This window comes from Canis lupus, chromosome X, assembly GCF_003254725.2.
Source record: "Canis lupus dingo isolate Sandy chromosome X, ASM325472v2, whole genome shotgun sequence".
In the NCBI taxonomy this organism is placed as follows: Eukaryota; Metazoa; Chordata; class Mammalia; order Carnivora; family Canidae; genus Canis; species Canis lupus.
Window position 1 is genome coordinate 101638972 of NC_064281.1, and position 12834 is coordinate 101651805.

Below are 12834 nucleotides of genomic sequence, written 5' to 3' on the forward strand. Positions count from 1 at the left end.
AATTGTGCCAAGAGAAATGGGAGAGGGAAAGGAGGAGCAAGGAAGAGGGGGGGCTAGGAGAATAATAGGGGGAAGAGGGAGGTGAGGAGGAGCAATAGAGGGGACTAGAAAGAGAAATTGAGAGGAAAAGGGGAAGGGAAAGAGAGAGAAAGTGAGATGGAGGTAGGGAAAAAAAGAGGCAAAGGGGAGAGATGGGGCCTGGCAGAGGTGAGGAGAGACAAGCAGGACTCAGGCTAGGGTTCTGGGGAGGGAGGAGAGAGAGAAATCCCTGGAGAAGCAAGCAGGCACCAGGTCAGGAAAACCAAGAGATGGGCAAGTACAAAGACAGGCAAGGGCAGCAGTATCCTATGCTGTGGAGAGAGGAAGCAGGATATGGACAAGGACGAGAATGGGGGGCTGTGGCTCTACTGTCCCCATATTGCCTCCCTCCCTTGCTTGGAGCCTCTGCACCAGCCATCTGGCCTACTGGCTCTTTCTTGATCTTGGCACATAGCCTCCTGCCCTAGGACCTTTGCATAGATTATTCCCTCTATGGGAATGCTCTTCCCCCAGATATGCACATGGCTCACCCCTTCGCTTCCTTCAGGATGTTTATTTGTTTGTTTATTTATTTTCTTTAGGATGCTTAAATGTCTCCTCAGCCAGGCCTACGCTGATTACCCCCCTCTGAAAACCATAGCCCATTCTGTGCGCCCCCACCATCGCCATGCCCCTTAGTGTGTGTTACACCACCTTCTAACATCCTATAATAGGAATCATTTAACATGTGTATTGTCCGTCTCATCCCGCTAGAATATAAATTCCATGAAGGCAGGGGTTTGGGGTCTTTTTGGGTAATGGTTGACTCCCCAGTGCCTAGGAGAGTGCTGGCACATAGTAGGAGTTCAATAAATGTTGAATGAATAAGTGCTCTTATGTTGAACATGGACAATCTCTGAAAATTATATAGAGAATAAGTGAAACAAACCCCTGATGTGACTGTATTGTACTGATTTACTTCTTGGGAAAGTGGAGAACAGCAGAAAATTCTGATCACTGTAGGGTTCTGTTCAGTCGAGCTTTGATGAAGAAGACTTTTAGCTAACTTGGGAGTTAAAGGGTCTCAAGACAAGCTCATTGGGTAAACCTCTTTTTCCCCGATGCGTCTTTCTCTAGGTGAATTGGCTGTGCAGTGGTTGTCAACAGCGACAGCTGGACATTAGCTGCTGAAGGGGGTGGTAGGTCACAGGGATGACAAGGCTGATAGGGACAAGGACAGAAATGTGTGGTTTGTGATGGAACATTGTTTTTTGTTTGTTTGCTTGTTTGTGGTCAGAGTAGAAGGAGTATTGCATCTGATTTTGAGGGAGCTTTAAACCCGCTTAAATATGTGTGTTAGATCTATAGAATTCCCAAGTCAAAATCAGAACAGTATTTTTGAAGGACTTATAAAGAAAGTGTGTGCTTCCTCTGGAGAACTTAAATTGGTACGTCACTCAAATACTTCAGTACCCATGGATTAGAGAGTTGACGAGAAAAAGATCCCCAGTAGTCTTTCAATGCATTGTTCATATATGGGAACAACCCTCTAATTGTAGTTGGTTAGGCTAAATGTGTGTGGAAAAATATACTGTCATCTCATTTGTCTGGAATAGATTGAATTTCCTTGAACACTCTAGCATATCTGTCTTTAAGATAATTTTAAAAATCGCTCTAGGTGATTAACAGCACCCTTGTCTCCATCCTGAAACCTATGGATTCCTGGAAAGCTGGTGTGGCCTCATCCTCATTTGGACCTTAATTTTCCATAGCAGGCTGGCTTGTGGGAGAGACTGCTTTGCCATTTTGGTGCTATTATTGCCTTTATTTCAATGTTTCCCCAATAAAGGTGGTTCAAGCAGCTGTCCCTGTCAGGAGTTTTGATTTTTTGGAGTTCTTTTTCCTCAGGGGGAGCGGCCACAGCAGGTCCTATCTGGTGGTGAGTGGCTGTCATGATCTCGACAGCACCACTCTACAGCGGCGTGCACAACTGGACCAGTTCTGACCGGATTCGCATGTGTGGCATCAACGAGGAGAGGTGAGGAGGCTGGGAAGGTGGCCGTTCTGGCTCCCTGTGAGCTGTACCTACTCACCAGAGGGCCAGCTGCGGCAAGGTCCTGGGAGGGACCCTGGGGCAGAGCTTTCCGGTTGTTTCTAACTCCCCTGGGATGGGATGGAGCTGGGGCCGTGTGAATGGCTTGCCCTGCCTTGCTGTCCCTGTTCAGATGAAGGTGAGGAGGCCAACATATGACCTTTTGCCAACTAACATTTGTCTACTCATTAAGGACTGTCAGGCTGTAGAGTAAGGGGAAGCTCAGGCGATTGCAATTTTTATTTGCTGCATCCATGTTCGGTGCTCAAGGATACGCATAAGATATTTTTGGTCCTTGATCTAAGCCTGGAAGAAAGGCAGTTTTATTATTCAGCTGTATACTGGGAGCTGTTAGTGGGTATTCTGGTGATCAGCGCTTTCCTGCCTCACGAGGCTAATGACGATTCGCAGTACGATCCTTATGAAGTATCTCAGGAAGATCCAACCGCTTAATATAGTTGTCATACGAAATTGAGAGTTGGTGATGCCTGCCTAATCCGCGTGTGTTTTAAATGTTCTGTTCACCAGGATATTTGGTTGGCCAAGCTATGCCATTTACTGATCATGCCCTGTAGGAAGGACACTCAAAATGGCCTTCAGATTTTATATTTGACTTTCATGACCTTTGGCCAAAGCAAGAGCTATGTGTGATAGTTGCATTGTCTCTCTCATTTTTAGAAAAGGCACACTTGCTGGTGTTTAGCTGTTGTTTCAGTCCATCGACTGTTTATTTTTTTTAAAGAATTTTATTTATTTACTCATGAGAGACACAGAGAGAGGTAGAGACACAGGCTGAGGGAGAAGCAGGCTCCATGTGGGAAGCCTGATGTGAGACTCGATCCCAGGACTCCAGGATCATGACCTGAGCTGAAGGCAGATGTTCAACCACTGAGCCACCCAGGCATCCCTCATCGACTGTTTAAATCCAAATGCATCAGATCAATCCCTTAGAACACGGAACATTTATGGCTTTTCCTGGGATTCAAATCCGGTGTTTCCTTGGGTGAATCTCGGAAGTGTGCATGGCTGTGTATGCACATGGGGGATGTTGGCAATTTTGAAGGGTAAAGGAATGTGTGTCTTTGTGCGTATCTTCTTTTTTCTTCTGCTCTCCACAGGAGAAGTGTGTACTTGTCTGAGGTTCAGGTTAGGAGAATAGACCTTTTTATTTTTTTTAAAGCCATTAGTGCCTAATAGTTTAATGTTCTCTATACTGAGGAACAGGTTAGAGATGGACTTAAAAGGAATTTTATTTTAGAATATAAAAGTCAGGACTAAAGAAAATAAGACAGAATTCTTCTCAGATCTGCAGAAGAAAGATATTTTCCTTTGCATGTGAGGTATGTCCTTAGATAATTACCAAGAGGCTGACTGGGGGAAGACAGGGTGGTGGTACTGATTTGCGTAAGCATTCACTGGCCACTTGTTCTAGGCAGTTGAGCCTTGGGTGCAGAGATCTAGATTAGAGCCTTTAACAGATCAGTGTACAGGTTGCCTTGGTTCACTCTCCATTCTAAATCCCTGCTGAAAAAGGAACCAGAAGTGAGCCCCAAACTTGCTTTTCCCTCTTTATGGACCTTTCTTGGGATGTTAAATTACCAAATATGCCTACTAGTTAAGATGACCTTTTAAGCATTGTCACTTCTGATCTCATCTACCCTTTATTGTTGCCTTCCTCTACAGTCTAGGCTGAGCTAGAGCTGCATTCCGAAATGTGATCTCACTTTATTTAAAAACCATCTTCCTCAGCCCTTTACAACTTGTAGAACTTATAAATTTTGGCTATCAGGCTGTACAAGGGGGTCAGCTCTTAAAAGTGTTTGAGAAACCTGCCCATCTTCACCAGAGGCATTTGACTACAGGAACAGGGACAGGGGCTTCCTATGGGCCCTAGGGGGCTGACTGTAATTAGACCTCCAGCTAACTCTCTGTCTCCTCGCTTTGCTTGCTTGCTTCCTTTCTCGTATCCATTCACTTCTTCATTGGACACACATCTATTAAGAGCAAACCAGCAGCAGTAATGGGGCACTGATGGCGAGTGCTGTAGCGCGACACGTACAGGTCCTGTGGGCATCTAGATGCAAGAACAGCTGGCTTCCTGGGGGGAATAAGAGAAGGCTTTCCAGAGGTGGTGGTATCTGAGCTGGGGCTTGAGGGATGAGTAGGAGTTTGAGGTGAGGGTTGGTATTTCCCACATGGTTTGTTTGGGGAAGACCCTGGCTGGCATGAAGGTGGTCTTGGGGTGTGGTGGGACTCAGGCAGGGAAAGTCTGCAGGGGCTGGAATATGAGGAGCCTAATGATGTGTGTGGTGAGGTCAGGACCCAACGGGAATGAGAAAAGGTCTGGTTTAACAGTGGTGCTAGCCCTTCCTAATTAGGAAAACAACCCTGATAGGTTATGGACATTTCTGGTTTAAGTTCAACAAAGCCTTGAGCGCAATAGCCTGGGGTCATCTCTACTGGGAAGAAACATAGGGATTGATTTTCAGGCCTGACCAGAGCCTGCTTTGACCCTTGCTCCCTCCTCCCTGCCCGCCTGCACCCTCCTAACCTTGCCTGGCTGACCCACTTCTCTTTGTGCACCCCTCCTCTGTAAAAGCTATTCCTGTCCCAGGCTCTTCTCTCCATGGAGCAATTTAATGTTTGCTTAGCTTTGCATACCCCTCTCCTCAGAGAATTTGAAACATGGCCACATGATGATTTCCCAGAGCCTTGGGGACTGGCACTCAGGCTTGGGTATGGCTAGAGTAGCCAGGACTGCTGCTTTCACTGCTGCTGCCACCTCCAGAGTCCCCAGGCCTGGCCGGCTGTGCTGGTCTGCCTTTGAGGGCAGGTGGCTGCCTCTGAGGGTGGGGTTTCTGCCTTCAGTTCAAGGTGATTTTATGTGGGGTGGGGGCCTGGCAAGGGCAGGGGGCGAGTATGCAGCTGGCTCCCTCTTTGAATGGTCAGGACAGGACAGGATGGAAAGAAATAACATCTTTCCCCTGCAGTTGTCAGGTGGAGTTAGTGAAGGGAGGTGGTGTCACTTGTTTCCCCTTGCTGCTGTCCTCCCCAAACCATCACTGGCCAGGCTAATTGGAATGCGCTTCTCCCTGGCCCAAGGCTGAGTGTAGGCCTCGCTTTTCTGGTCTCCCGAGAGCTGATGTCCAAGTGTGTTTTCCCTTTCCCTTAGGGCCCCCTGCCCCTTGCCCCCTCCCCTGCCTCAAGACCCCTGACTGCTTCTCCAGCCCTTGCCTGTCCTTACAGTCATTTCTGTTTGTCACCAGCAGTCATTGCCAGCAGTGGAACCCTCCCACTTCTGCCAGCCTAGCTTCCTTTTAAAGGGAACAGATCTCCCCCCGACCCCAGTTAGCCCCCTCCAAAGCCTTGAACCGATGGGGAGAGGCCTATGGTGACCTCCCTTGCCTTTTTTTGCTTCTCTTGCCCCAGGTACAATTTTGGATCCATCAGTGATGGCCTCTTCCAGTGAAAGGGAAGGGGTTAGCAGGACCTTCCCCATTTTTGTGGAGGTTGGCTGTGGGCTCCCTGACCGTCCTAGGCTGGGGTGGCTGGTGAGGTGGATGCTGGCTTCTTCCTGGGCTGTTGTAGAGCTGAGGGAAAAGAAGAGGGGCAAACTCCAGGGCAGTCCCCCTTCCCAGAGGGCTACAGAGCATTCCTGTGCTTCTCCCTCTCAGAACTGCACCACAGCACTTCTGCTGGAGCTTTATTCTTATACTGGGACCTTCTGCTCAGCCACTCACCTGGGCTCTTGCCCCATCAGTGTCCTCCCTTGGGCAGACAGTGGTAGGTTTCTGCTATACCCAAAAAAACTAAACTTCTAGTGGGTGTTTGTCCTGTCTTCAACTTCACCCTCCTAGTCTTTAGTTTTTTCCCCTAAGGTTCTTGCTGAAAATCTGGAGAAGACTTTTTGTGTAGCTTGGGGTTCAGTTAGGTTTTCCTCCTTTGTGACCCAGCTCTCTGTCCTTGAGCCCTTCTCTTTACAACCTGCTGCATTGAATTTGGGGTATGTGGCCTTGAAGGCCTTCCTTTAGGATAGGAAAGAATGTGGTGGTGTGCTGGGAGAACCGAGGGAGAGTGAAGAGCTGGTCAGACATGGGATGCAGGAAAGGATAGAAAGGTAGGAAGTCAGGCACTGGCTGGAGCTTGGTGGTACCCTGGAGGGAAAGAAGTCCTGCCCTTGAAATGCTCCTCAGCACCCAGTGACCTGGTGGCCTCGAATCAGTAGCATTATATTGCACTAATAAATGGGTATCTGCTCTAGGTAACCCCATCGGCTGAATAGGTGATGATTCAGATTTAGAACATGACACACAATGGAGGTGGTTATTTGTTTTAGAAAAGGATTACCCTTATAATACCAGCAGCCAGCTTCCCATATAGACTTAAAATAAGATTGCACTTAAGAAAAAACTGGTTTGCATATGCCTTTTGAGATCTTCTGTGATTCACCTATCCCTTTTTGGCCATGCCCCATAACTCCTGGTTGGTCACCTTGACGGGTAAGCTCTGGGGACAAGGCAAAAGGGCTGGGCTATTCCCCACACTTCTGGTGAGAGCCCCAGAGAACAGGATACACAGCCCAATAAGGGTAGTCTAGTCAGATTGAGCTCCTTTGCAGGAATTTGCAAAGCTGGGTTTGGAGGCTCTGGCTTGCAACCTGCTTCCCCACCCCTGATTCCTTATGCTTTCGTCCAAGTCACCCAGGGCAGTGAGACAGTAAGGTTTCATGGGAACCCAGGCAGGCAGGAGGCATTCTGCCGAAGGTGGTGGTGGCCGAAAGACTAGGCCTCATGGCCCTTCTCTGGTTGTGTCTTCCATACTAGAAGAGCACCTCTTTCTGATGAGGAGTCCACGACAGGTGACTGCCAGCGCTTTGGATCTCAGGAGTTTTGTGTCAGCAGCAGTTTTTCCAAGGTAAGGGGCCACGTGGAGCCACATGTCACCCGCCAAAGGGCGGAGCTGAACTGTCCGGGCGATGTGCCCAGTCTGCCATCCCAAGAAGGGGGGCAGGAAGGAACAGGGTATTTCCCGAGTTGCTGTATGTGAGACAGAAATTGGCCAGCTGCTCTTTGCTTCTGCCGAGACCCGGTTGGTCGAGTTGCAAAGAGGACCCGCAGTCGCCTCTCCTGGGCCTCGGGACACTTGCACCATCCACAGAGAGCTAGCTAAGACGGGCACACTGCTCTGTCGTTACAGGTGGAGCTCACGGCAGTTGGAAGTGGCAGCAATGCCCGGGGGGCAGACCCAGATGGCAGTGCAGCAGAAAAACTTGGGCACAAGTCAGAAGACAAGCCTGACGACCCCCAGCCGCAAATGGACTATGCTGGGAATGTGGCGGAGGCTGAGGGCCTGTTGGTGCCGCTGAGCGGCCCAGGGGACGGGCTCAAACTGCCTGCTCCTGACGGCACTGAGGCTGGCGACAGCCGGGCCAACTGCTCCTGGGCTCCCCTCGGCACCCAAATGAGCAAGCAGGTGGACTGCTCAGCAGCTGGGGTGAAGGCTTTGGACTCTCGGCATGGCGTAGGGGAGAAGAATACTTTCATTCTGGCAACTCTGGGAACTGGAGTCCCCGTGGAGGGAAGCCTGCCTCTGGTTACCACTAACTTCAGTCAGCTGCCTGCCCCCATCTGCCCCCCTGCTCCCAGTTCGGCTTCGGTGCCCCCATCTGTTCCAGATCCGTTCCAGGTTCCCCTTTCTGTCCCCACCCCGGTGCCCCACTCTGGGCTAGTTCCCGTCCAGGTCGCCACTTCGGTTCCGGCCCCTTCCCCTCCCTTAGCACCGGTCCCGGCACTGGCCCCGGCACCACCGTCAGTGCCCACGCTCATCTCTGACTCGAACCCCCTTTCAGTTTCAGCCTCCGTCTTGGTGCCCGTGCCAGCTTCGGCTCCCCCCTCAGGTCCTGTTCCCCTGTCGGCTCCAGCTCCAACTCCCCTCTCAGTGCCTGTTTCAGCTCCTCCCTTGGCTCTGATCCAGGCCTCTGTGCCCCCTTCAGCCCCAACCCTGGTCCTCGCACCTGTCCCCACTCCGGTTCTGGCTCCCATGCCGGCATCCACACCTCCAGCAGCCCCTGCCCCTCCGTCAGTGCCGATGCCAGCCCCAACTCCATCTTCCGGCCCACCCTCTACCCCCACCCTCATCCCTGCCTTTGCTCCTGCGCCGGTGCCTGCACCCACCCCAGCCCCAATCTTTACTCCGGCCCCCACGCCCATGCCAGCGGCCACACCAACTGCCATTCCCACTTCTGCACCCATCCCAGCCTCCTTTAGTTTGAGTCGAGTGTGTTTTCCTGCAGCTCAGACACCAGCTATGCAAAAAGTCCCCCTGTCATTTCAGCCAGGGACAGTACTAACCCCAAGCCAGCCGCTGGTCTACATCCCGCCTCCGAGCTGTGGGCAGCCACTCAGTGTGGCCACACTGCCGACCACCTTGGGGGTCTCCTCCACTCTTACACTGCCTGTCCTGCCTTCCTACCTTCAGGACAGGTGTCTCCCTGGTGTGCTGGCCTCCCCAGAGCTACGATCTTACCCATACGCATTTTCTGTGGCCCGGCCTCTGACTTCAGATTCCAAGCTGGTCTCTCTGGAGGTGAACAGGCTTCCCTGCGCATCCCCATCCGGCAGTACCAGCACCCAGCCTGCACCCGATGGGGTCCCGGGGCCTTTGGCAGATACTTCCCTCTCTACTGCTTCTGCCAAGGTGCTTCCAACCCCACAGCCTTTGCTGCCAGCCCCCAGCGTGAGCTCGGCCCCACCGCACCCCACCAAGATGCCAGGTGGTGGTGAGCAGCAAACAGAAGGGACTTCCGTCACCTTCTCTCCCCTCAAGTCACCTCCACAGCTGGAGCGAGAGATGGCCTCTCCACCTGAGTGCAGCGAGATGCCCCTCGACCTCTCCTCCAAGTCCAACCGCCAAAAGCTTCCATTGCCGAACCAACGCAAGACGCCTCCCATGCCTGTGTTGACCCCCGTGCACACCAGCAGCAAGGCCCTCCTCTCCACGGTCTTATCTAGGTCACAGCGCACAACCCAGGCTGCCGGTAGCAATGTCACCTCATGCCTGGGCTCCACTTCCTCGCCCTTTGTCATCTTTCCTGAGATCGTGAGGAATGGGGACCCAAGCACCTGGGTGAAGAACTCAACCGCACTGATCAGCACCATTCCTGGCACCTATGTGGGAGTGGCCAACCCAGTGCCTGCATCCCTGCTGCTGAACAAAGACCCTAACCTGGGCCTCAACCGAGACCCCCGCCATCTTCCCAAGCAGGAGCCCATCTCCATCATCGATCAAGGAGAGCCTAAGAGCACCGGTGCCCCCTGTGGCAAGAAGAGCAGCCAGGCTGGGACTGAGGGACAGCCAAGCACAGTTAAACGATACACCCCAGCCCGCATTGCCCCTGGGCTGCCGGGGTGCCAAACCAAGGAGCTCTCTCTGTGGAAGCCTACTGGGCCAGCAAATATTTACCCCCGGTGTTCAGTTAATGGGAAACCCACCAGCACCCAGGTCCTGCCTGTTGGCTGGTCACCATACCACCAGGCGTCTCTGCTTTCCATTGGCATTTCCAGTGCTGGGCAGCTCACCCCGAGTCAAGGGGTTCCCATCAGGCCCACCAACGTCGTTTCTGAGTTTTCGGGTGTGCCCCCACTTGGCCCCAGTGAAGCTGTGCATGGACTTCCTGAGGGGCAGCCACGGCCTGGGGGCACCTTTGCTCCAGAGCAGGACACTGGCAACAAGGGCAAAACCTGCCGGATTGCTGCGAAGCCTTACGAAGAGCAAGTCAACCCTGTTCTCCTGACCCTCAGCCCTCAGACAGGGACCTTGGCGCTGTCTGTCCAGCCTAGCAGTGGGGACATAAAAGTGAATCAGGGGCCCGAGGAGTCAGAGAGCCACCTCTGCCCTGACAGCACTCCTAAGATAGAAGGTCCCCAGGGGGCTTGTGGCCTGAAGCTGGCAGGAGACACGAAGCCTAAAAACCAAGTGCTGGCCACCTACATGTCCCATGAGCTGGTCCTGGCTACCCCCCAGAACCTGCACAAGATACCTGAGCTGCCTTTGCTACCTCATGACAACCGCCCCAAGGAACTCATCTTGGATGTGGTCCCGAGCAGCAAGAGGGGCTCCAGCACAGAGCTTTCACAGCTTGGAACCCAGGTGGACCTGGGGCGGGTGAAAATGGAAAAGGTGGAAGGTGATGTGGTCTTCAATTTAGCCACCTGCTTCCGGGCCGATGGCCTCCCAGCAGCTCCCCAGAGGGGCCAAGCTGAAGTTCGGAATAAGGCCGGGCAGGCTCGAGTGAAACAGGAAAGTGTAGGTATCTTTGCTTGCAAGAACAAGTGGCAGCCAGACTCAGTGGTGACCGATGGGGTGACCGAATCTCTGCCGCCCAAGAAAATGAAGTATGGCAAAGAGAAGGATGGTGAGGAGCAGCCACCACAAGCCAAGGTCATAGCCCGGAGTTCCCATGGACCCAAGGTGAGTACCGGGTAGAGGTCGAGGGCAGGGCCAGGACACTAGAGGTCTGCTTTATCCTGCAGATGTCAACCTCCCCATGGCGGTGTTCTTGAGTAGCTCTGTGAACTGAACTGATTGGAAGGCTTGTGTAACGTGAATAATGACCTGCTGTCCCCTTTTTTGAGTCACGTTGTCCGTATATGGTATTGTAGCAGGGAGGGGCTGGCTTGGATTTGTAGGATGTGGGAAATGATTTGGTCCCTGAGGCCAGGGAAGCCATTGTCCCAGATGAGAGGTTGGAAAGCGGAAGAAGGGATTGACGAAGGAAATCAATTAATAACAGGCCCTTCCCCCATAACCATTCTTCCTTTTCCTTTTCTGAGATAACTGCTGGCCTTGAGAACTGGGGATTCTCAAGGGGAGGCAAGGGGCCTTTGACAGGGTTGTTCTCTGTACCACTGGGGGAACCTGCTCGGGGTATGCTTGGAGTTTTGTGGGGGCTGAAGCCAATTTGGCTTCTGTGCTCATCTGCCAGTTTCCTGTCCACCCAGGGCTTGGGGTGGAAGCCTTGTGTTTAGGCCCATGGGGAATTTAGTGTGCAAGGCAGGTGGGCATCTGAGTCTGGGTTCTTTTTTTTTTTTTTTAGATTTTATTTATTTATTCATGAGACACACACAGAGAAAGGCAGAGACACAGGCAGAGGGAGATGCAGGCTTCCCGCAGGGAGCCCGACATGGGACTCGATCCTGGGTCTCCAGGATCACGCCCTGGACCAAAGGCGGCGCTAAACTGCTGAGCCACCCGGGCTGCCCCATGGGTCTGGGTTCTTTTTTTTTTTTTTTTTGGGTCTGGGTTCTTAATGGTGGCAGGGATCTAGGAAAAAAGGTGGACCAGGAGGACCTGACTTGAATCCGTTGGTGCTCCAGAGGGGGCCCAGAAGCCACTGGTGATCCAAAGAGATTCTCAAAAACGTGGAGTGTTTTAGGGGCTCCTGGCCAGCTTAGTCAGAAGAGCACGTGACTCTTGATCTCGGGGTCATGAGTTCGAGTCCTGCATTGGATTTAGAGATTATTTTAAGTAAATAAAAAAACTTAAAAAAAATGGAGCAATTTGAAATTATGTTAAATCTTTAAATTGAATGTTTTTTTTAAATGTATTTATTTATTTGCTGGCGGGGGGACACAGAGAAGCAGACTTCCTGCTGAACAGAGAGCCTGGCGTGGGGCTGGACCAGGACCCCAACATCATGACCTTAGCTGAAGACAGATGCTTAACTGACTGAGCCACCCAGGCACTCTGCTTTTTTTTTCGGGCTGCTGGTTGCAATATTGTAAATTTCATTTTATTATTTTTTTATAAAGTTTTATTGGAATGCAGCCATGCTCTTTTTTTTTTTAAGATTTTTCATTTTCAAATTGAATGTTGACATACACTAGTAACAGATTTCTAGCCAGAGTACCATGAATTCGGGTTTGTGGCAGAAGCTTTTTCTTTTCTTTTTTTTTTAGATGCCCTCCCCAAAGGAAGGAGCTGTGAAAAGTCCCACTTATTTTTTTTAAGATGTTTTTATTTATTCATGAGAGACAGAGAGACAGAGAAGCAGAGACACAGGCAGAAGGAGAAGCAGGCTCCCTGCAGGGAGCCCAATGTGGGACTTAATCCCAGGACTCCAGGATCACGCCCTGGGCCCGAAGGCAGGCACTAAACTACTGAGCCACCCAGGGATCCCCCAGAAGATTTTTCTTAATCTTTTTTGGATCATAGAGTGTTTGAGAAGCTCATAAGACCCTGTCCACAGAAACATGACCTCAGAATTTTGCTAGTAATTTTAAGGAATTCATGGGCCCTCCCCCTCCACAAAGCCCGCCCATGGGCTCCAAATTAAGAACCCCAGGGATAGAGTTTGGGTGGGTTTTCTCAATGACCTCACAGCCACCTCTCTATGGCAGAGACATGCCAAGTAGGAACATAGGTCATGACATAATCATAGTTACTTTGCTCAAGTAACTGATTTGGCTTTGGTGGTAATAGGAATAACAATTCATGTCATTAGTACTGTATGCTATACACGCACACGTGCACACACATATATACAGCATATATACTGCATGCCAAGTGCTTTCTACAGATGTCCTCTAACTTAATCCTTACAATAACCCTATGAAGTGAGTGCTGTACCCAATTTACAGATAAGAAAATGAAGGAAACCGACTGAATGGGTAAGCTACCGAAAGTTGCACAGCTACTAAATGGCAGAGCTGGAACTCAGACGCTGG

The 12834-nt window shown here is 51.2% G+C and overlaps 1 protein-coding gene across 6 annotated transcripts in view; it reads left to right on the forward strand.

Annotated features, from left to right (window-relative positions):
- The window catches only part of BCORL1 (BCL6 corepressor like 1), a 64318-nt gene that overhangs the window by 17543 nt on the left and 33941 nt on the right, over positions 1-12834 (forward strand). For all 6 annotated transcript variants that reach the window (XM_025431135.3, XM_025431130.3, XM_025431133.3 and 3 more), the window contains 3 exons: positions 1927-2056; positions 6934-7024; positions 7307-10579. In XM_025431135.3, coding sequence (XP_025286920.3) covers positions 1971-2056; positions 6934-7024; positions 7307-10579 — 3450 coding nt within the window. In that variant the 5' untranslated portion in view covers positions 1927-1970. The remainder of the gene's footprint in view (positions 1-1926; positions 2057-6933; positions 7025-7306; positions 10580-12834) is intronic.